The sequence below is a fragment of the Nicotiana tomentosiformis genome, chromosome 9, assembly GCF_000390325.3.
Source record: "Nicotiana tomentosiformis chromosome 9, ASM39032v3, whole genome shotgun sequence".
Lineage (NCBI taxonomy): Eukaryota > Viridiplantae > Streptophyta > Magnoliopsida > Solanales > Solanaceae > Nicotiana > Nicotiana tomentosiformis.
The window spans coordinates 30,277,423-30,302,841 of NC_090820.1; the positions used below are offsets into that span (position 1 = coordinate 30,277,423).

At 38.6% G+C, this 25,419-nt stretch overlaps 1 protein-coding gene across 1 annotated transcript; it reads left to right on the top strand.

Moving 5' to 3' along the window:
- The first annotated feature begins 23,768 nt into the window (after positions 1 to 23,768).
- On the top strand, positions 23,769 to 24,089 carry LOC138898545 (uncharacterized). Its single transcript, XM_070184620.1, has one exon. It carries the CDS (start codon positions 23,769 to 23,771, stop codon positions 24,087 to 24,089), a length of 321 nt encoding a protein of 106 aa, XP_070040721.1.
- Positions 24,090 to 25,419: the final 1,330 nt, after the last annotated feature.

Sequence of the window (25,419 nt, forward strand, 5' to 3'; positions counted from 1 at the left end):
AGAATATATATGCTATCCAATATGGGATTTGCTCATTTCATCTTATTGTCTCTCTTAGAGCTAACTTAAGAGCGATTTTGGAGAGTTATTTCATCCAACTTTTGGGGGTAAGTATTTCTAAACCACTTTTGATTATATTTCATGAACACATATGGAATTTTAACATGAAAATTAGTAGAAATTGGGGGGATTTTGAAAGAAACCTACACTACAAAAAGAAACTGGAATTAGCTACGAACGTCGTCGCTAATCTGTCGCTAAAAAGCTCATCGCTAGCAGGATTTTTTGATAATCTATCACTAATCCATTGCTAAATGAGATTAGCGATGATTTTTTCTATTTAGCTACAAAATTTGTCTGTCGCTAAAATCTAATTTTTTTTTAGTAGTGCTAGAATTTGGTATTTCAGATTTTGACCACGAAATTGGACATGAAATTGGGAATAGATTATATATTTGAGTTCCTACTGTTATGGGTAATGTTTATCTTTGAAAAGTTTCGATATTCGGGCATGCGTGACCGAGAGTTGACTTTATTGACTTTTCGAGCGGAGTTGGGAATTGTTATGAATTGATTTATTATGAGTATTATGGTATATTTTTATTGGTTTGCACATTATTTGACTAGTTTTGGAGCGACGGGCATCGGTTTGAGGTGTTAGAGTGGCATTGGAGCCGGTTATGAAACTTCGGAGTGAGGTAAGTCTCTTGTCTAGCCTTGTCAGGGAGAAACTACCCCTAGGTGATGTATTTGAAATGTACTACTTATCGTGGGAGCTATGTACGCACGAGGTGATGAGAGTCCATACGTAGCTAGATTCATGTTATGTCAGGGTAGACTTAGGTTCCCGCCATGCTATAACTGTACTATTTGAGATGTCCCTTCCCTTTTAAATTCCTTTATTTTACGTTACAACTTGGGACTAGACTTGTGTAGATTGATTGACTTGCTATTTTAGAGATTTGACGAGCTTCATGATTAGCCGTGGAATAATTGTGCTCCTCTTACGAATTTCTCCCGCGCTATGCATTTTCATCGAAAGATTTTCCTTAAAATTTATAACTCACACATTTATTCGTGAGTGTGGTCAATGACCCATTAAAACTTCTTATTCTAATGGGATCGGGCAGTTGCAGGATTATGTACTACACTCTCATGGGAGTGAGTCGTTCGCCTCGGCAGTATAATATATGAATCTATGGTTCGTGTCGTTCGACCCTCGGCATTGTACACAATATGATGGAATCGGGTCGTACACCTCGGTATTGCTATGAAATACTCTTATGGAATCGTGCGTAATATTTGATAAGAATCCAGTGTATCTATGAGTTTTTCCTGATTTGAATTATGACGACCTATCTGGTGGGGTCCATGGTATATACACTCAGGTAACTGCTAACTGAGAGTTTGGATTTATTATTGAGAGGAGGATTGTACCACGTATTTATACTTATTTATTTCGTTTATTTACTCTGCCTCACATCTGTTTACTTCCTATTGCATTTGATTTATTGGACCACTAGTAAATGTCGATGTTGACCCCTCGACTTCTCTAGGGTTAGGCTTGATACTTACTGGGTACGCGTTGATTTACGTACTGATACTACACTTCTGCACTTATTGTGCAGGTTTACATTTTTGGTGCTCTTTTGAGCGCAGAGGCACAACTATTGTGAGGACTTTACGATGAGCTGCATTTTTATATTATGATCTGCAACATACAGAGTCTCCATCAGCATTATTTATATTCTCCTATCTAACTTGTATTCCAGACAGATGTTGTATTTTATTATATTTCCTAGTTGATGCTCATGCACTTGTGACACCGAATTTTGGGGGTTCCTACTGGATGTTTAGTACGGTGGTTCACGTAATTATTATCATTTTACCCTAGAATCTTCATTTTATACTATTTAATATTATGGGAATTATGATTTCAAGTTATAAAAATGAGCAATTAAGTTGATAAATCATTATTGGCTTACTTGATGGCGGCGTTAGGCACCATCACGACCTATAGTGGATTTTAGGTCGTGACATCTTATCTCACCGCATGCGTGTGAATATCACAACGTATCACAAATCGTACCTCAAGTGCCCAAAATCACAACTTGCCAAATAAATCAACAATAATGATGTTTTCACAATAAATAGCCCATGGCTCAACCACAATACGCACAAAAGTCTCAACAATAACTATCGAAAGTGAATAACTCAACAAGAATGGTATTTCACAACTTTACAACTTTGCTTCAATGTGAATCACAGCCTTCATAACTCAATACCAATTTCAACAATAAGATATTCCAAGAATAACAACTTCAAGTAAGGAACTCAACAGTTAAATAATGAATACAGAATATAGGAAACAACAACTTCAACTAAAGATGTAAAGACAATTAGCAAGTAAGGGATAAGACAAGTAAAGCATGTGAAGATAGACTAAAGATGATGATTATGACATATCATGGTAACTCAATTAAAGGTATGAAAGGAATCTACATAGCTAGAACCAGTCAGTTACCATATTTAGCTCATGTACACACTCGTCACCTAACATACACGGCTTCCACACATCACAATTATCACAAAATAACACCAATCCTAAGTGGGTAATTCTCCCACACAAAGTTAGGAAATACACTTACTTCAAAACACGCTAACTAAATCCACTAGTAAGCATTTCCCTCGATTATCCAACTCCGAATGGCTCGAATCTAGTCAAAACACCTTCATACCATAAATACAAACTATAGAAAACTATTTTTGAATAATCAAGTTACGATTTTTACAAAGAAACAAAAAGTCAACACGGGCCTGCGTCTCAAAACTCGACCAAATTACAAAATCCGAACACACATTCGATAACGAGTCCTACCATAAAAAATTACTCAAATTTGACCTCAAATCACCTTTCAAATCCCTAAAATTTAGCCTAAGAAGTTTTCACAATTTTTCTCCAAATTTCCAACTCAATCCACTAATTAAATGATGCAAAATAACATGAATCCATGTAATATAACCAAAACAGAGTTAGAATCATTTACCCCCAATGATTTCCTTGAAGAACCCTCGAGGAATCGCCACAAACCGAGCTCTCTAGGTCCAAAAATAAAAATGAGATCAAACCCTTGAACTTAGCACTTTTCTTCCTAGTGAATTCTTATCTACGAACCCACAGCCGCATCTGCGGCTCCGCACCTGCAAATTTTCCATCGCAGGTGCGATTCTCACTAAGGTCCTGAGATTCCGCTTCTGTGTACCACCTGCTTGGACCTGCAACCCCTCTTCTGCGAAGATATCGACCGCACATGCGGTCCTTCTTAAGGCCCTTCCCAAATTCCACTTCTGCGAAAGACAAGTCTGCATCTGCACGTTTGCTTCTGCTCGCCATTGACCGCCTCCGCGGTCCCAGCTGGCAAGACTAATATAACTTCTACGGATCGAGCATCGCTTCTGCGGTGCTGCACCTGCGGTCCAAAATGCGCAGGTACGATCGCACCAGACACAATAGAGGTTCAGCAATGCATAAGTCCAAAATTTGTTTAGGATTCAATCTGAATCACACCCAGGCCCCCGGGACCCCGGTAACCCAATTCAAGCCTATTTAAACTATGAACTTAAGAATTCCAAAACTAATGATGATTCATACCAAAATAACTCCGATTGATTTCAAATGTTGCGCACAAGTCATAAATGACATAACGGATCTATTCTAACCTCCGGAATCGGAATCCGATCGCAATATTAATAATGTCAACTCCCGATCAAACTTTTTAACCTTTCAAACCGTTAACTTTTTAACTTTTGTCAATTCAAGCCTAAAAGACCTATAAATCAACATCCGGACACGCTCCTAAGTTCATAATCACTATACAGATCTATTGGAACCGTTTAAACTCCATTATGGAGTTATCTATACAAAAGTCAAACTATGGTCAAATCTTTCAACTTAAAGCTCCAACTTAGGGATTATGTATCCCATTTTACTCTGAAACGTACCCGAACCAAAACCAAACACCCCATCAAATCACATAACCATAATATATTATAGAGGAGGCAATAAGCAGGGGATCAAGGCTAAAATACTCAAAACGATCGACCGGGTCGTTATAGGTTCAAACGCTTTGAACGAGGAAGAGGGTATGAAAGAAGCTATTTGAAATTTTCTAGTTGGTCAACAATAACTTGACTGGTCTCTAGCGACTGTAAAGTGAATCCAAATCGACACCAAACAAGAGCCATAATCAAGAGCAGTCTTGTGATGCTGATTTGGCCATCAAATAAATCGGATTTGAGATGAGAACAAGAAAGAGACGAGTTTTCATTTTCATGAAATCTTAGATCTACTAAACGATGAGTTTGGTGGGGATTTTGGAAATATTAATGGTGGGTTTGGATTGAAGGTGAGGCGGAGAGTATAGGGAGAAGTGTTTGGGTGTTTGGAGGTGGCCCGCCACCGTGGACAATTTCCGGCGGCAGCATGAGGCGAGGTTAAGCGAGATGAGAAGAGAGGTAATCTGGTTAGGTTTTTTGGGGTAAGGGGGTTGTTTCAGACCGTTATAAGGGATTGGATGGGGGAGTTCGGAGCCGTTGGATCAAATAAACTGAGGGATGAGATTAAAAGAGACCTACGACGTCGTTTGGTTTTAATGAGGGATGGACCGAGTATTTGGACAGGGTTGGACAAATTGGACGGGCATGTTGGAAGAGTTAGGCCGCTGAGACGATTTGGGCCCAATTATAATAGGCAGCTCTTTTCTCTCTTTATTATTTGATTTTCAAAACTAGCCTAAAAGATTATACTTGAAACTATTTTGAAAATATGACCTACTGAACTACTTAACATTGTGACTTAATAAAACTAATTAATTAATTAACCTAAAATGCAGAAAATAAAAGTGATTAGAAGTATTTTGGTGGTTTTTATATTTCAGAGATGCAATTAACATGTAATTAGGACCTAAAATGCTATTAGAATGCAATGAATGAAATTAAAAGTATTTTTCGTAGTTTTCTATGATTCTAAATGCTCCTAATAATGCGATTAATCTAAAATACGAACAAACAAACAAGAAAAAATCTTTAGGAATTCTACAGAAATCAAAATAATTGAAAAAAAATCTATTTTTGTGAATTTTTACGAGTAAACTATGCGTAGGGCAAAAATTACGTGCTCACGCGACATTGGATAACTAATAATTAAATTTTTACAAGAGCTATTATACGACGTGAACCCTGTTCACGTAATGAAGAAAATTTAATGAAGATAATCGCAAAATAATATGACAAACATTTAGGAATTAAGAAACAAAAACAGTCATGCTTGGCTTGTGACTATAAGAGTCTAAAACTTATTAATATAAAATAACATAGCAAATTATTACCGGATTTAGATTATATAAATGATGTAATGAATTTTTATGCTATCACATTAGCATCATAAGCAGGTTATTTTTTTGTATCATTTAGGTTGGTAGTCAATGTTACTGTGTGACTCAAAAACGTAAATACTGGTTCAAATAATTAATTTCAGTTAATTATAGGTTAATCTTAGTTAAGAATAATATCCTCACATCTTGTAAATCAGAAAAGGTGGTTGAATGGCGTTTATGAGGATAATAATGATTCTATGTAATAAATGCCTTTTGCTATCAAGAATAGCAACAGCGTATGTGATATTCAATAAATGACAATATAATGACACTCATATAATTAAGAGGAATGATTGAACGATAGATCCTCTAACGATTGAGGATTCCTCGGATCTGACGAGAATCTTAGTGAAAAGAGAAGTCTTGTGTTGAGTGAAGAATGAATCTTTTTTAAAGTGTTGTTCTTATAATTGAGTCTCACGTGCCTTTATTCTCACTCTTTTTCCTGCATGGCTGAAAGCAAACAAATCTACGTTAGCTGCTAAGAATTGACAGAATTTACCTGGTTTCAGAAGTTTCCAGCCGATGTAAGCCTTCTTGTTGTGGTCGTTGAGGTCTAATTGAATGGGGTTGAGGTCTTCTATGGTCGATCCAGCAGCTTCGGCCATATCTGGGTCTCTGATTGTTGGTCGAAGTAAAGGTTTGTTTTGAAGATTGACAAAGGAAGCTCAGGCATGAACAAGGTCCATCCCTTGTGTACATAGACACGGGCAGATTCGAGCTTGTGGGATACACGTGAAGGAGATAAGCTTCACTTGGTATAATTGATATCTCCTGATCGAAAAGGTTGCATAATTGATAAGGAGAAGGACTCCTTAATCAAAGAGAACACTATCCAAGATAAGGGAGGAGTTAGAAGTTGAGATCAACTAGAACTCTTCCACCAAGGAAGAGTAGCATTAGAACTCTAGTTATTTCTTCATCTACTAACTCTATATATTTCAATATGTTTTCATTATACAGGGATGCACAAAAACAGAAGTTAAACGTGAATTAAGAGCAAAATAGCAAGGTATTTTGCAAGCAATTTGTGTGTGATTCAAGTGTGCAAACCTGAAGCTACATGAACCAGATAGAAGAACCAGCTCTAAGTGTTTGTCTTTTATTCTAGTTCAATTGTAGTAGGTGTTTTCATATTGTAGCTTTCATCTTTATCTAGAGGCAATTGTAATAGGTACTCAGAGTATTCAAGTTAGAGTTAACTTGAAGTTATCGCAACAATTAGAGGCTAGTTGCCACAACAGGATTAGAGTTAATCCTATGTTTACAAAAGTATTTTATAAATGCAGTTTTTGGCTCAGTGATTTAGTGGAGAGTTTGAAAAAATCCTACTGAGAAGTAGGTCGTGATTTTTTCATCTTTTGAGCCATGTGTTTTTCACGTAAAATACTTGTGTTCTTTACTTTCTGCATTTACTATTTCAACAATAATAGGTTAAGGAATACATAGAAGAACTCGGTCCTTCTATAATTAGTTTAGGCAAAAAATTGGGTACCACATAAATCCCCCCCCCCTCCCCCTCTTGTGTGGTATTGAAGTTAAAAATATCAATTGGTATCAGAGCGAGTTATCCTTGAAGAGGCTAACACCTTAGGAGAAGATCAAGATGAGTGCACCACCTGAAAACTGGGAAGGGCAATCCACTACTAGGCCACCACTTTTCAACGGCCAGTATTACTCTTGGTGGAAAAATAGGATGAGAGATCACATCATAGGAGAAGACTATGAGCTATGGGACATTGTCACAGATGTCCCACTAGCTACCATGAAGATAAATGCCGAAGGAGAAGAGGTAGCAAAGACAAGAGCTGACTGCACTGCTGACGACTTGAGGAAATGGGAGAAGAATGCTAAAGCCAAGAAATGTCTTGTTTGTGGACTCGGTCCAGATGAGTACAGTAGAATCCAAAGTTGTACCATTGCTAAGAAAATCTGGGACACTTTGCAAGTGGCCCATGAAGGAACACCTCAAGTGAAGAGGTCCAGAGGAACACTACTATATTCTCAATATGAGAATTTCACCATGAAGGAAGGGGAAACCATCCAAGAGATATATACAAGGTTCATCACACTGACAAATGAACTTAAGTCTCTTGGAAGGATTATTTTTGAAGAAGATAGAGTTGAGAAGATTTTGACAAGGGTCCTGCTAGTTACTTGGGAGAGCAAAATCACTGCCATTCAGGAATCAAAGAACATTGCCACTCTTAAGTTGGATGAGTTAATTGGAAATCTCACTGCTTATGAACTTAGAAGGCAAACCATGAAGATGGATGTACCCAAGAAAGAAAGGAGCCTGGCACTCAGAATCACTGAAGGTTCTGCTCTAGAAGATGATGAAATGACTATGATCACAAAGGACTTCAAGAAGTACCTAAAGAGAGGAAAGGGTCCTTCAAGAAGTGGAAGCTATAGCAAACCAAAGGCTCCTGAAAGGCAAATCAATAAGGGATGCTACAAGTGTGGTAAGACTGATCACCACATCAAGAACTGCCCTCAATGGGAAATTGAATGAAAGAAGGAAAGAGCTGAATGAAGAAACAGGAAGAAGGAACATGTTTAACCCAACAAGAACAAAGGATCAACAAAGGCTATGGTTGCTGCTTGGGGAGAAAGCTCAGATGAAATCTCAGATGATGAAGATGGAGATGAACAAGCACTTATGGCCATTGGAGAATCTGATGAGGAATCTGAGGTAAGTGTAATTCATCTCAAAGACAAGATTAATTTTTTGTCTAAAGAAAGGCTATCTGAATTACTTCTAGATTTTATTGATGAATCTGAGGATGTAAACAATGAAAATGAACAGTTGTCTAAGGAATGCGTGATTTTGAAAGCAAAGTGCAAGAACCTGGAACTTAGGGTTAGTGAGACTATAAGTGAAAATAATGCATTAAAGAACCGGGTTCATGCATTTGAATCAAATGTCCTAGAACTTAGATCTAAAAACCTAAAATTGAAATTAGGAACAAGTAAGAAGACAGTTGATTGCACACAACTCACTCTAGAAGAAAATGTAGGTAAACTAAAAGATGAGTTGTATAAGAAGGATGAGCAAATTAGAATTTTGAAAGAGGATCTAGTCAAAGTCAAGCAAGAACTAGACACAACTTGTAAATGGAACAGGTCCTCCGATGCACTTTCATGGATACAGGAACATCATAGTAGCAATAGAATAGGACTTGGCTTTGGGAATCTGTCACCTAAATGGAATCCCAATAGCAAAGACCTTATACTTCCTGAGAACAAGAATTGTACTCACTGTGGTAAAACAGGTCACTATAAATGTGAATGCAATGCAAAAGATAAGGCAAGCCAAAAGAACAAAGAATTTATTCAAGGGAAGAATAGGCTACCAAGTTGGGCTAAAAAGAATCCGATTCATCCTTTTGCATATAGAAAGGGACCCAAACTAGTTTGGGTTCCTAAGACTAACCCCTGATTTTCTTTTGCAGGTCTAAGTAAAGGAAGCAGCAGAATATGGTACATGGATAGTAGCTGCTCAAAGCACATGATAGGAAGCAAGAACTTAAGGACCTCAAAGGAGGTAATGTCTCCTTTGGAAATGGGAAGAAAGGTAAGATCATTGGGGTTGGAAAGGTAGGTAAGACTGATTCTCACTCTATTGAGAATGTCTACTTGATAGGTGGCTTAAAATACAGTCTAATCAGTGTATCACAACTGTGTGATAGAGGTAACTTGGTAGCATTCACATCTACCAAATGTTTTGTGATTAATCTTACCACTAACAAGATTGTTTTGCACGGAAAAAGAGTGAACAATATATATATATATATATATATATATTTATATATATCTGTCCACACTTTCAGAAAATGAACTCACTTGCTTAAGTGTGTTGGAAAATGATCCCCTCCTTTGGCACAAGAGACTTGGACATGCAAGTCTGAGTCAACTCAACAAATTAGTTTCCAAGGACCTAGTGATAGGGTTGCCTAACATCAAGTTAAAGGAAGACAAAGTTTGTGAGACTTGTGCAAGGGGGGAGCAGGTAAGATCCTCTTTTAAATGCAAGAAAATGGTAAGCACCACCAGGACGATGGAACTGGTCTATATGGATCTATGTGGTCCAATGAGAACATTAAGCAGAGGTGGTAAAAGATATGTGATGGCACTTGTTGATGATTACTCTAGGTTTACTTGGACATTATTTTTAACATCTAAAGATGAATCATTTGACATGTTCACTTCTTTTGTTAGAAAAACTCAAAAACAACTAGGTAATCAACTTGTATTAATTAGGTCTGATCATGGCGCTGAATTTGAAAATGCTAAATTTGCTGAATTTTGTGATGAGCATGGCATAGATCATAATTTTTCTGCTCCTAGGACTCCACAACATAATGGAGTGGTTGAAAGAAAGAATAGGACACTTGAAGATATGGCTAGGACTATGCTTCATTCTAGTAAACTGCCACATAGCTTCTGGGTAGAAGCTGTAAATACTACATGCTATATCATAAATAGGTGCATGACTAGACCTCTTGTAGAGAAGACTCCATATGAGTTACCTGAAGGGAGAAAACCAAACATATCCCATCTTAGGGCATTTGGATGCAAGTGCTTTGTGCACAATAATGGTAAAGACACCCTAGGTAAGTTTGATCCCAGAAGTGATGAGGGGGTATTCTTGGGATATTCTTCATATAGCAAAGCTTATAAGGTCTATAACAAAAGAACTATATGTGTAGAAGAAAGTGTTCATGTGGTTTTTGATGAAACTAACATTCTTTCTGAGAGGCGGGAACATGATGATGAAGCAATTGGGCTGGTAAGAAACTCAAATGAAACGACAGCCCAGACTGAAGCTGTACTAGAGGAAGGAACATGTAATGGAACAGGTTCTTCCACCTAGGACAACATGATATGGGGAATAGAACAAAGAGGAAATGATTCTCAAACCTCAATGGAACCTGTCCATGAACCTGTTCCACAGCAACAAAGCATTGAAGGAATATCAAGGGGAAACTAATTGGTTGTAAAATCTTACAAGTATCAAAGTTCTCATCCCATTGAGAACATAATTACTGATCCAACCTCTGGAATCAAAACCAGATCTTCACTAAAAAATCTTTGTGCATTTGATGCCTTCTTATCTCTTATTTAACCTAAAAATGTTGTTGAGGCTTTGCAGGATGCAGACTGGATAAATGCAATGCAAGATGAACTCAACCAATTTGAAAGGAGTCAAGTTTGGCATCTGATATCAAGACCCAAGGACGGATCAGTAATTGGTACAAAATGGGTTTTCATAAACAAACTTGATGAAGATGGAATAGTTACAAGGAACAAGGCAAGATTGGTGGTTCAATGATATAGCCAAGAGGAGGGCATAGACAATGATGAAACTTTTGCTCCAGTTGCATGGTTGGAAGAAATAAGACTCCTCATAGCCTTTGCTACTTACATGGAATTCACCCTTCACCAGATGGATGTCAAGAGTGCCTTCCTTAATGGCTATCTAAAGAAAAAAGTGTTTGTCAAGCAACCTCCGGGGTTTGAAAGTAAGGAAAGTCCTAATCATGTGTACAAACTTGATTAGGAAAGTAAGGAAAGTAAGAAAAAAGTTTGTGAGACTTGTGCAAGGGGGGAGCAGGTAAGATCCTCTTTTAAATGCAAGAAAATGGTAAGCACCACCAGGACGATGGAACTGGTCTATATGGATCTATGTGGTCCAATGAGAACATTAAGCAGAGGTGGTAAAAGATATGTGATGGCACTTGTTGATGATTACTCTAGGTTTACTTGGACATTATTTTTAACATCTAAAGATGAATCATTTGACATGTTCACTTCTTTTGTTTGAAAAACTCAGAAACAACTAGGTAATCAACTTGTATTAATTAGGTCTGATCATGGCGCTGAATTTGAAAATGCTAAATTTGCTGAATTTTGTGATGAGCATGGCATAGATCATAATTTTTCTGCTCCTAGGACTCCACAACATAATGGAGTAGTTGAAAGAAAGAATAGGACACTTGAAGATATGGCTAGGACTATGCTTCTTTCTAGTAAACTGCCACATAGCTTCTGGGTAGAAGCTGTAAATACTACATGCTATATCATAAATAGGTGCATGACTAGACCTCTTGTAGAGAAGACTCCATATGAGTTACCTGAAGGGAGAAAACCAAACATATCCCATCTTAGGGCATTTGGATGCAAGTGCTTTGTGCACAATAATGGTAAAGACACCCTAGGTAAGTTTGATCCCAGAAGTGATGAGGGGGTATTCTTGGGATATTCTTCATATAGCAAAGCTTATAAGGTCTATAACAAAAGAACTATATGTGTAAAAGAAAGTGTTCATGTGGTTTTTGATGAAACTAACATTCTTTCTGAGAGGCGGGAACATGATGATGAAGCAATTGGGCTGGTAAGAAACTCAAATGAAACGACAGCCCAGACTGAAGCTGCACTAGAGGAAGGAACATGTAATGGAACAGGTTCTTCCACCTAGGACAACATGATATGGGGAATAGAACAAAGAGGAAATGATTCTCAAACCTCAATGGAACCTGTCCATGAACCTGTTCCACAGCAACAAAGCATTGAAGGAATATCAAGGGGAAACTAATTGGTTGTAAAATCTTACAAGTATCAAAGTTCTCATCCCATTGAGAACATAATTACTGATCCAACCTCTGGAATCAAAACCAGATCTTCACTAAAAAATCTTTGTGCATTTGATGCCTTCTTATCTCTTATTTAACCTAAAAATGTTGTTGAGGCTTTGCAGGATGCAGACTGGATAAATGCAATGCAAGATGAACTCAACCAATTTGAAAGGAGTCAAGTTTGGCATCTGATATCAAGACCCAAGGACGGATCAGTAATTGGTACAAAATGGGTTTTCATAAACAAACTTGATGAAGATGGAATAGTTACAAGGAACAAGGCAAGATTGGTGGTTCAATGATATAGCCAAGAGGAGGGCATAGACAATGATGAAACTTTTGCTCCAGTTGCATGGTTGGAAGAAATAAGACTCCTCATAGCCTTTGCTACTTACATGGAATTCACCCTTCACCAGATGGATGTCAAGAGTGCCTTCCTTAATGGCTATCTAAAGAAAAAAGTGTTTGTCAAGCAACCTCCGGGGTTTGAAAGTAAGGAAAGTCCTAATCATGTGTACAAACTTGATTAGGAAAGTAAGGAAAGTAAGAAAAAAGTTTGTGAGACTTGTGCAAGGGGGGAGCAGGTAAGATCCTCTTTTAAATGCAAGAAAATGGTAAGCACCACCAGGACGATGGAACTGGTCTATATGGATCTATGTGGTCCAATGAGAACATTAAGCAGAGGTGGTAAAAGATATGTGATGGCACTTGTTGATGATTACTCTAGGTTTACTTGGACATTATTTTTAACATCTAAAGATGAATCATTTGACATGTTCACTTCTTTTGTTTGAAAAACTCAGAAACAACTAGGTAATCAACTTGTATTAATTAGGTCTGATCATGGCGCTGAATTTGAAAATGCTAAATTTGCTGAATTTTGTGATGAGCATGGCATAGATCATAATTTTTCTGCTCCTAGGACTCCACAACATAATGGAGTAGTTGAAAGAAAGAATAGGACACTTGAAGATATGGCTAGGACTATGCTTCTTTCTAGTAAACTGCCACATAGCTTCTGGGTAGAAGCTGTAAATACTACATGCTATATCATAAATAGGTGCATGACTAGACCTCTTGTAGAGAAGACTCCATATGAGTTACCTGAAGGGAGAAAACCAAACATATCCCATCTTAGGGCATTTGGATGCAAGTGCTTTGTGCACAATAATGGTAAAGACACCCTAGGTAAGTTTGATCCCAGAAGTGATGAGGGGGTATTCTTGGGATATTCTTCATATAGCAAAGCTTATAAGGTCTATAACAAAAGAACTATATGTGTAAAAGAAAGTGTTCATGTGGTTTTTGATGAAACTAACATTCTTTCTGAGAGGCGGGAACATGATGATGAAGCAATTGGGCTGGTAAGAAACTCAAATGAAACGACAGCCCAGACTGAAGCTGCACTAGAGGAAGGAACATGTAATGGAACAGGTTCTTCCACCTAGGACAACATGATATGGGGAATAGAACAAAGAGGAAATGATTCTCAAACCTCAATGGAACCTGTCCATGAACCTGTTCCACAGCAACAAAGCATTGAAGGAATATCAAGGGGAAACTAATTGGTTGTAAAATCTTACAAGTATCAAAGTTCTCATCCCATTGAGAACATAATTACTGATCCAACCTCTGGAATCAAAACCAGATCTTCACTAAAAAATCTTTGTGCATTTGATGCCTTCTTATCTCTTATTTAACCTAAAAATGTTGTTGAGGCTTTGCAGGATGCAGACTGGATAAATGCAATGCAAGATGAACTCAACCAATTTGAAAGGAGTCAAGTTTGGCATCTGATATCAAGACCCAAGGACGGATCAGTAATTGGTACAAAATGGGTTTTCATAAACAAACTTGATGAAGATGGAATAGTTACAAGGAACAAGGCAAGATTGGTGGTTCAATGATATAGCCAAGAGGAGGGCATAGACAATGATGAAACTTTTGCTCCAGTTGCATGGTTGGAAGAAATAAGACTCCTCATAGCCTTTGCTACTTACATGGAATTCACCCTTCACCAGATGGATGTCAAGAGTGCCTTCCTTAATGGCTATCTAAAGAAAAAAGTGTTTGTCAAGCAACCTCCGGGGTTTGAAAGTAAGGAAAGTCCTAATCATGTGTACAAACTTGACAAAGCACTTTATGGGCTCAAGCAAGCTCCAAGAGCATGGTATGAAAGATTATCAAAGTTTTTGCTTAAGCATGACTACAAGAGAGGTAAAATTGACAATACTTTGTTCTTGAAAGAAAAAGGTAAAGATCTCTTGGTAGTTCAGATATATGTTGATGATATAATCTTTGGAGCAACTACTGATAAGTTAAGTAAAGAATTTGCTAAACTAATAGGGAGTGAATTTGAAATGAGCTTGATGGGTGAGCTTAATTTCTTTTTAGTCTTACAAATTAAACAAAATTCAAATAGAACTATGATCCATCAGCAGAAGTATGTAAAAGAGCTGCTTAAAAGGTTCAAAATGGAAGATTCCAAAGAAATTGACACTCCTATTGCAACAGCTACAAAGCTGGATATAGATGAACCTGGTCCATCTGTTGATCAGAAGTTGTATAGGGGAATGATTGGCTCATTGTTGTATCTCACTGCTTATAGACCTGACATTGTTTTCAGTGTAGGCCTTTGTGCAAGATTTCAGGCAAATACAAAGGAGTCTCACTTGACTGCTGTCAAGAGAATTTTGAGATATCCAAAAGGCACCACTGATCTCTGTATATGGTATCCAAAAGGTAGTAATTTCAATCTAGTGGGATATGCCGATGCTGATTATACAGGTTTTCTAATGGATAGAAAGAGCACCTCAAGTATGGCACACTTTCTTGGCTCATGTCTTGTGTCTTGGGCTACCAAAAAGTAAACTCCAGTGGCCTTATCTACTGCTGAAGCTGAGTATGTTGTTGCTACTTCATATTGTGCTCAATTGTTGTGGATCAAACAACAATTAATGGACTTTGGAATTGATGTTGGTTGTATCCCCATTTTTTTGTGATAACACTAGTGCTATTAGTATGACCAAGAACCCGGTTCATCATAAGAGAACTAAGAACATAGATGTTAGGCATCACTTTTTGAGGGATAACTATGAAAAAGGGTTGATCACTGTGGAATTTTATGCTACTGACAAGCAAATAGCTGACATCTTCACAAAAGCCCTAAGTAGAGATCACTTTGAAAGGAACATGTTAGAATTAAGGATGATTAAGATCACCTAAAAGGACCAGTTCAGAATTCACAACGAAAACAAAATTGAAACAAAATTGAAAAACAAAAATTGTTTTTGGTTAGAAAATCTAAAAATATGTATATAATTAGATTAATTTTTGCTCAGACTCATACTTTCAATAGTATACTCTTGTGCCATATGTTAAAATGACTCATTAATCTCTAATGATATTTTCTCTATTTTGGCAAATTTAGACTTACACAAGAGAATTATCAGTGAAGAACCTGGTTCATCAAGATAACACGATATGTTTTCTACATTCTGCATAATTTGAAATAATAATATTTGGATCATGAGCAGAGTCCTACCTAAGTCCAAATTCCTTTTATCCAATATAAGTGAACCAGTTCCGTTCAAAAGAATCCTAACCAAATTAAACCACCTAGATACTAGGGAAAGACTCTACCGCCTCTTCAAAACTGATAATTCAGTTTGATTAGACTTCTAAAAGTCTGAAAATCCTGTTGTTACCCATTAATTACCCCCTTTAAATTGATCATCATCATCTCTGTCTTCATTCCAAAATTTTTAAGTCGTCGAAATACTCTATATCTTCTCTCATCCTCCAAATTTCAATCTACCTCTCTTTTTCTTCCAGAACCAAGCATAGCAATGACTAACCCTTCTGAAAACCTCGGCACACCCCCACCATGCTCCTCATCTTCAACCACTCCTCAGCCTAAGAAAAGAAGGGTTAAGATGCTTACTCGCAAGACAGTGGCTGGGAGTGAATTATCAAAGAAATTAGACGCTCAATTGAAAGCTAGCCAAGCCAAAGAACCCCAGAACTCTGAAGAATCCTTCAAGTCTGCTACTGAGGGGAAAGAAACTGGGTCTTCTGATATAGAACATGTAACCTCTGGTCCAAATACTACTACTGAAGTCATTTCTGAGTTAGCTGAGAATCTGGAGAATAGGTTTATTCTGGTTAGATCTGTGGTTAATGTAGAATTTTCTGAGTCCAGAAGGATTGGTGGTAAAAATAAAAAGGAAAAAGAAAAGAAGAGTGAGGGTGCTCGTAGTGAAGAAAGGGGAATGGGTAAAAGAGTGGTTGATTCTTCACCCACTCCTGATATAGGTATAATGGCTGTTTGTGGAGCAGAATCAGGTAAAATGGAGGAAAGTGTGAAGAAAACAGGGGGAAGTAGGTCTGGCGAAGCGGCTGAAGGGCTGGTTAAACTTGTGCAAAATGTAGATGAACCAGGTTCATTAGTAGAAAAAACCCTCGCAGACCTATTGAAGAAAGTGAGTGAGAGCTACAACTCAAAGAAGAAGAGAACTTCCAAGGCTAAGATCTCGGGCACTGCTAGGGCTAACAAGAAAAGGAAGGATGTTCCTTCTGATTTTGCTGAAAATCCTCCCACAAGAGAAAGAGCCACAAGAAGCCAACTAAAGCAGAATGAGGCAGATTTGCAAAAAGCCTTAGAAGAAAGCAAAAGAAAAGCAATTTCAAATAGGGAAGAAGAAGATGGTTGAGTCTGTTGAGGCTGTTGATGTTGATGACATGGATCTGGTCCATCAAGATAAAGATGTGATTGAAGAAGTGGAGGTTCAGACTCCCAAACCCAAGAAAGCCAAGACTTCTACTAAGAAGTCTATCTCTGTGTCAAAATCTGTTGAACCATCCACCCTAGCAAAAAGGACCAAGTCTGCTGTGAAGACAAAACAAGTGAAAATTGTTGAGGAAGAAGAATGGAGTGGAGAGAAAGAGGAAGATGATTCAGATACTGAGAAGGACAAGATGGCCAAGTTTGGTAAGAGGACAATTCTGAAGGGTAGACTCCTCAAAGATTTGGAGGAGGAAGGGATGGTGCTACTGTTGGAGAAATTGGAATTACAAGGCTGGAAGGACATGGTCCTTCAGATGGATGGCAGGTTGGCCAGGAGTGAAATTGTTAAATTCATGGCAAATGCTGCAGTGAAGGATGGACGGGTTACCAGCTTGGTGAAAGGGGTGAAAATCTCTTTCAATGTGAAGGAGTTGGGTGAAATTCTAGGTGTACCTGCTGAGGGGTACAATGACTACACAAAGCTTAAGTGGCCAAGCCTATAAAAACTTCCTACTGTCATGTCCATTACCAGAAAATTCAGTGACAATGAGGAGGAACTTGAGCCCAAGGCTGTGTACAAGAGTGAGATGAAGCCATCCCACAAGGTGCTGTTCGAATTTGTCAACAAGTGTGTTCTGCCTAGGCAGGAAATGAGGCACATTGCCAACTTCATGGACTTGGTTCTGATGGAGTGTTTGGATAATAGGAGGCAGATCAATTGGCCTGGATTTATAATCCAACTTCTTGATAGGGTTATAAATGGCTCCAAGACTCATGCCATTCCCTATGGCTTCATTCTCACAGCTGTGCTTGCACATTTTAAGGTGCCTCTGAAGAAGTGGGAGGTGGCTACAAGCAAATATCACTTTGGGGCAAATACTCTGATTGCTTGTGACTATGAGGTCCATGCCACTCCTAATAAACCTGGTTCATCCAAGAAATTACCAGTCAATAGCAAGGTTAGAGGCTTGGTGCAGGGGAGTGGGGCAAAGGATGCTGAGATTGAGAGGCTAAAGAAAAGGTTGGCTAAGGTGGAGACTAAGAGAGATGCTCTCGGAACTGAGATGGCAAGAGAAAAGGAGAAGAATGATGGCATTCTTCAAGATATGCTGAAACTTCTCCAAGCAAAAGCCAAGCACCTAGTTCTTCCCAGCCTTAAGCTCATAGCCTAGTGTAGATCCTTCAGTGACCCGGTTTGGGATTTTTTTGTTTTCTCATGTTTTTAGTATTTTTATTTCTTTTTATGCTTTGTGGAAGAATCATATCAAGTATCAATGAAAATTGCTGGTTTTTGCTCTAAATGTTTGTTTATATTTCTTTGATGGTTAAAATTCTTAGCTTGATCAATGATGATTAATCCATGATTACATTTGAACTAGCCCCAGTGTCGATGAGTATGTTTTAAAATCTGGGTATCGTACATTTTTTATGCAACTTTTCGTTGATGCCAAAAAGGGGGGAAAGGTTGTGCTTTACACTTTGAACAGTGATGTTTATAACCTAATAAACCCGATCCTTAATGATAAGTGATAAAAAGGAATAATATTTCTAACATTGTATTGATTTTGAGTTAAGTTGAAACAGGGCCTAAGCTTATGAAAAGCACAAAGTCTGCCATCATCAAAAAAGGGGAATTTGTTGGCCCAAGTGAAGGTTTGTTTTGAAGATTGACCAAGGAAGCTCAGGCATGAACCAGGTCCATCCCTTGTGTACATAGACACTGGCAGATTCGAGCTTGTGGGATGCACGTGAAGGAGATAAGCTTAACTTGGTATAATTGATATCTCCTGATCGAAAAGGTTGCATAATTGATAAGGAGAAGGACTCCTTAATCAAATAGAACACTATCCAAGATAAGGGAGGAGTTAGAAGTTGAGATCAACTAGAACTCTTCCACCAAGGAAGAGTAGCATTAGAACTCTAGTTATTTCTTCATCTACTAACTCTATATATTGCAGGATGTTCTCATTCTACAGGGATGCACAAAAATAGAAGTTAAACGTGAATTGAGAGCAAAATAGCAAGGCATTTTGCAAGCAATTCGTGTGTGATTCAAGTGTGCAAACCTAAAGCTACATGAACCAGATAGAAGAACCAGCTCCAAGTGTCTGTCTTTTATTCTAGTTCAATTGTAGTAGGTATTTTCATATTGTACATTTGAGATTTATCTAGAGACAATTGTAATAGGTACTCAGAGTATTCAAGTTAGATTTAACTTGAAGTTGTCACAATAGTTAGAGGCTGGTTGCCACTAGGGGATTAGAGTTAATCCTAGGTTTACAAAAGTATTTTGTAAATGCAGTTTTTGGCTCAGTGATTTAGTGGAGAGTTTGGGAAAGTCCTACTGAGAAGTAGGTCGTGATTTTTTCACCTTTTGAGCCAGGTGTTTTCCACTTAAAATACTTGTGTTCTTTACTTTTCACATTTACTATTTCAGCAATAGTAGGTTAAGGAACACATAGAAGAACCTGGTCCTTCTATAATCATTTTAGGCAAAATATTGGGCACCACACAAATCACCCCCCCCCCCCCCCCGTGTGGTATTAAAGTTAAAAACATCACTGATGTCGTCCCCGCTATCAGCATGTGCCGACCTCGACCATGCTGATTGTTATGCCTCTTTTTCTTTATCCCTCTTTTGTTGGGTGGACGAGATGTCTAGGGCGATGTGGTACCATTCCCGGGATGTGCGTTGTTCCCATCGTATTTAGAATATTCCCTACGGAGTTGGGAACTTGATGACCCGGTATAAGCTGGAAGGGACGGCTCTCATGGTGTGTATCCATGGTCGTCGTACTATGTCGTTGTACATTGTGTCTTGGTCCATGATGTGGAATGTGGTTTTCAGAGTGACGTCACCGACCAGAACGGGGAGTGTGATTTCTCCAGATGTTCGCTCAACTACATTGTTAAAACTAGTTAGCGTGATGCAACACGACACTATCTTATCTTCGAGTTTTATTTGTGCAAGTACTCGAGGATGGATAATGCATGCGCCACTTCCGTTGTATACCATAATGCATCTCATATCTGTATCTAAAATTTGTAAAGTAATAACGAGGGCATCATTGTGAGGAAATGTCAAACTGTTGGTGTCTGACTTATTGAAGATCATACTTTCTTCGAGTCTGTCATACCGTTTGCAGGTGATTGATTGCTTGAGCTTTGTGGGCAGTGGTGAATTTCAAGTTGTTGATGGATGAGTCATCGTTGTCGTCGATGATCATGTGGATGGTGATAAGTGGGGATTTTGACTGCTTATTAGCACCTTTTAGCTTTTGTTTTAGTCCAAAAGCATTGAATTGTGTTCTCGAAACTAATGAATTTTTGCAAAATTGCATGTATGCTAGAAATATGATCTCCCGAAATGAAATCTGACTCAAAAAGGAGTATTCCGAAGCACAAGGCAATAAAGGGCGCAGAATCAGAAATGTGCGGTCCGCAGAGGGAATTTTACGCCCGCAGAAGAAATTACGGACCGTAGAATTCCATCTACGACCGCAAAGCAAGGAGAGAAGTTTAGCAAAACTTTGCGCAAAGTGCGGACCGCACATGATTTGTGCGGCTGCAAAACTGGGCTAAGAGTCGAAGATCAGAGAGTATGCAAAAAGACCAAGTCTAGAAGACTCTTTGAATTGCGGACCGCACAAGAATTGTTCGGCCGTAGCCCAGAAATCTGCGGCCGCAGAAGATTGCTTCGCGGCCGCAGTTCAGAAATGTGCGGCCGCAGAACTCCACTTATTACCAAATGAAGAAATCTGAGGATCGCACATGGAATTGTGCGGCCGCAGAACCTCCCGAGGGGTAATTTTTGTCCGATATTTTTAGCCGTGTATAAATAAACGAGTTTCACAAAATTAGATCAAGTTTGAACACCCGAAGTTGTTGTAGGCTGTAGCTATTTTTTCTTTACTACTTTAGGAAGTTTTACATTTCTTTGGTGTATTTACATTAGATTTAATCATTTTAAGCTTTCATTATGAGTTTAATTAATTTTTCTTCCTTATTTTCTTGAAATCTCATTATGAGTAGCTAGACTTTTACTAGGGTTATGACCCAACCCTAGTGTATAAACCTTATGGGTATCCAATTTATTGTTTGTGTATGATTGGGTATTGATTATTTAGCTTAGTTCATGCTTTAATTATAGAATTAATAGTTGCAAACATTAGTTCATACCTATTTGACTTAGTATCTATTTGAGAAAGATGAACCTAGTCTAGGATAACTTAGCTATTAAGGAATTCGTTCAATTGAAAGATTGATTAACCCAATTAAAGGGTTCAACCTAGAGATAGTAATAACCCGACTTGAGCTCTTATCAACTGTTTTGGGTGATACCCATTTGGCTTGAAAAAGCCAAATTTGGAAAAAAACAACTCTTTGACTAAGAAGTATTAAGTGGGTAATGTAGAGTTGAGGGATATAACACACCCCAATCTACAAAACAAGCATTAACATTTTTTCCATTAGGCAAACACCTAGGTTATGGTCACAGCCCTAGGACTTTTACCCATTTGGAAAAAAACCTTAAAAACAATTAACTCTAGCCTACTTTCTTTATCTTGCAGTTATTAGATTAAAAGTAGAAATAGAAAACAAATCCTTGTTGTGGAAGTGCAATCTAGCTAATCCAATTGCTTATTTGAAATATATACCCTTAACTCTCATCCTAGCTGCCAGTGGATTCGACCCCGACTCCTAGTTGAGTATTTATTATTGCATACAACCGTTTCATAACTCTATTGAGGTGTGCTTTAGACGTGACCAATTTTTGGCGCCGTTGTGTAGGCCTTAAAAATGGTGTTAGCTATATATTTGGGTGTGTTTTTGAAATATCTTCTTTTCCTCTCGTGTTACTAACTTGTTTGAGAAATCGTAGGTACAACCATGGCAAACAATGAGCTCGAAAATGTGCCTTTGGGGGATGTGGACGTCGAGGATGACCAAGTTGATGAGGTTCCTCTTGAACCTCAAGCCAATAAAATAGGTCGAGTGCCTCATGAAAATGTCCCCGCTCCACCTCCACTTCCACCATGAGTGGCTCCACACTGGGTGTTACCCAATGAGGGATATGCTAGTGCAATAGTCCCTCCCCGTATTAGGGTGGAAAACTTTCAAATCACCAATGTGATGCTCACTTTGCTAGAGCAGCGAGGTTTCTTCACCGGTGCTCCAAGTAAAAATGTATACAAACATTTGAAGGGGATTGTGAACACTTGTTGGGGGAGCAAATAAACAAATGTCTCTGAGGATGCATTGAGGCTAAGGCTTTTTCCCTTCTCTCTATGAGGGAAAGCTTTAGATTGGTTGAAACGTTTGCCGAACCATTCCATTCACACTTGGGATGAGTTGGTAGAAAATTTTATTTCTATGTTCTTATCTCATGGGCACATGACTACACTTCAGGATGAGATTTTGGCATTCAAGCAAGAGCCAAATGAACCACTGCACGAGATATGAGAATGTTATAGAATAATGGTTAAGGAATGTATTAACAACGATATAACGGAGAATATGATTCCACAAACTTTATATCATGGGATTAACATAACCAACCAATGTGTGGTGAATCAACTTGCTGGTGGGAACTTCATGACTACGCCTTATGTGGATGTGTGTGAGATTTTAGATGAAATGGCGGAAACATCATCGGCGTGGCAATCCTGGGCTAATGTTCCACAAGGTGATCCGAACGTGATGCACATTCACAAAGAGTTGCATGACCATGGGCAACCCATTGCCGAATTGACTATCACCATGAATCAATTAGGAAAAGCTCAACTTCAACAAGTGCAAAATCCTAAGCAAGTCAATTCCATGGAGGGAGTGAACATGATGGTGAACAAAAGACGGACTAAGGTCCACAAGTGCAACATCGAGTAGAGAATTATGTGTAAGAAGATAGTGGTTTTGATCAAGATGATTCTTATAATAAACAAGATGAGGAGGTGCGATATGTGAACAATATCCAAGGACAACGAAACAACTTCCAAGGCCCAAACCAACAACAACGGCGACCTCAAAACAATCAAGGCAATTGGAATTCTAACAACCAAGGAAACTGGAGTAGTGGCGACAATCAAGGGAGTTGTCATAACAATAACAATCAAGGAAATTTGAGTGGCAATAATCAAGGATATTGGGGGTGGGGGGTAACAATCACAGCGAATGGAACAATAATCAAGGCAATCGGGGGTCGAGTTTTCAAAGGCCACCGATGTATCAACAATCGAGCAACCCGCCTTCTTATTCTTCTCATGGTCCAAGTTCTTAAAACAATGAAATGGGGAGTATTGAGAACATGTTCAAACAAATTATAGAAAAGAATGTCAATTCGGATGCCCAACTTGCCTCACACAACATATCGATCCGTAACTTAGAAGTTCAAATCGGGAAAATCTCTCAAGTCTAAATTCTCGTCCTAAGGAGGCACTACCAAGTGACACGGTAGTAAATCCAAAGGGTGGAAATAACACGGGGCATGCCATGACCATTACTACAAGAAGTGGAAGAGGTGGAAATGCACCCACCTCAAGTCAAAAGCAACTTGTGGATGATGAGCAAGTAGTACAAGAAGAATAGGTCCCGAACAATGTGGCGAAATCAAATGATGGAGTTCGGATTGATATTGATAATAGTGTGGAAGAGACTCAAGAGGATGTGAACCCGTCTAGGAATCACATGATTGACATACCGGAGCCGGTAGTGCAAAAGGCTAAGGAACCATTGCCTAAGCCTCCACCTCCATACCCTCAAAGACTTGCCAAGAAAATTGGCGAGAATCAATTCAAGAAGTTCATTCAAATGATGAAGAGTCTCTCAATCAGTGTGCCATTAGTTGAAGATTTAGAGCAAATGCCCGGTTATGCAAAGTTTATGAAGGATCTCGTGACAAAGAAGCGGTCAATGAATTTTGAAACTATCAAAGTCGATCATCAAGTGAGTGCAATTGTGCATTCAATGACTCCTAAGTTAGAGGATCCTGGTGCTTTCACGATTCCTTGTACAATTGGAAGTGTTGAGTTTGCTAAAGCTTTTTGTGATCTTAGGGAAAGTATCAATTTGATGCCCTATTCAGTTTTTAAGACCTTGGGAATTGGTCAACCAAGACCTACCTCTATTAGATTGCAAATGGCCGATCGTACTATGAAAAGACCTTTGGGAGTGATTGAAGATGTCTTGGTTCGTGTTGATAAATTCATTCATTTGGCGGATTTTTTATTCTAGATTGTGAAGTTGATTATGAGGTGTTGATTATTCTTGGAAGACCTTTCCTTGCTACAGGGAAGGATCTTTGTGATGTTGAAGCCGGAAAACTCACTTTCCGGGTTGGTGATGAAAACGTGGTGTTCCATGTGTGTAAGTCCATGCGGCAACAAAATAGAAATAAGGTGTGCTCTTTTGTGGACTTGGTGACCGATGTTATTGTTGATGACACAAGTGTTATGATCAATGTTAGTGATATGTTGGAGGTCGTCTTTCTCAACGTTGATGATGACGAGATGGATGGCTTCATGGAATGTGTGAACTCTTTGCAAGGAATGGGATCGTATAATTATACACCCCGAAAATTATCTTTGGATCTTAAAAATAGGACAACTCCTCATACAAATCCTTCTATTGAAGAGCCTCCTATCTTGGATTTGAAGCCATTTCCTCCACAACTTCGGTATGAATTTCTTGGCCCTTGTTCTACTCTACTGGTTATTCTTTCCTCTTATTTGACCAACGTGCAGGTAGATTCTACATTGGCGGTGCTGCAAAAGAGGAAGAAGGCTATTGGGTGGACATTGGCAGATATTCGGGGAATAAGCCCCGCATTTTGCATGCATAAGATCAACTTGGAGGAAGGCGCCAAACCATCAATTGAACATCAAAGGAGACTCAATGAGTTTATTCAAGAAGTTGTAAAAAGGAGATTATCACGTGGTTGGATGTCGGGGTTGTCTACCCCATCTCCAATAGTTCGTGGACTTCTCTGGTTCAATGTGTCCCGAAGATGGGGGGGCATGACGGTGGTCACCAATGACAAAAATGAGTTGATTACTACAAGAACGGTAACCGGATGGAGTATGTGTATGGACTATCGCAAGCTCAACAAAGTCACAATGAAGGATTATTTTCCACTTCCTTTCTTAGATCAAATGCTTGATAGATTGGTCGGTCGTGCTTTCTATTGCTTTCTTGATGGGTATTCGGGCTACAACCAAATTCTTATTGCTCTGGTGGATCAAGAAAAAACAACCTTTACATGTCCCTATTGTACATTCGCCTTCAAGCGGATGCCATTCGGTTTGTGCAATACACCAGCGACTTTTCAAAGATGTATAATGGCTATCTTCACGGACATGTTGGAGGACTACCTTGAAGTGTTCATGGATGACTTCTCGGTAGTTGGAGATTCTTTTGATGATTGTCTTGCAAATTTGGATAAAGTGTTGGCAAAATGTGAAGAAACGAGTTTGGTGCTCAATTGGGAGAAGTGTCATTTCATGGTCGAGGAAGGCATTGTCCTTGGCCACAAAATCTCAAAGAATGGAATTGAAGTTGGCAAGGC

Excerpts from the sequence above, each read along its gene's own strand:
- LOC138898545 (XM_070184620.1), top strand. The coding sequence starts at position 23,769 with ATGAATTTTGAAACTATCAAAGTCGATCATCAAGTGAGTGCAATTGTG.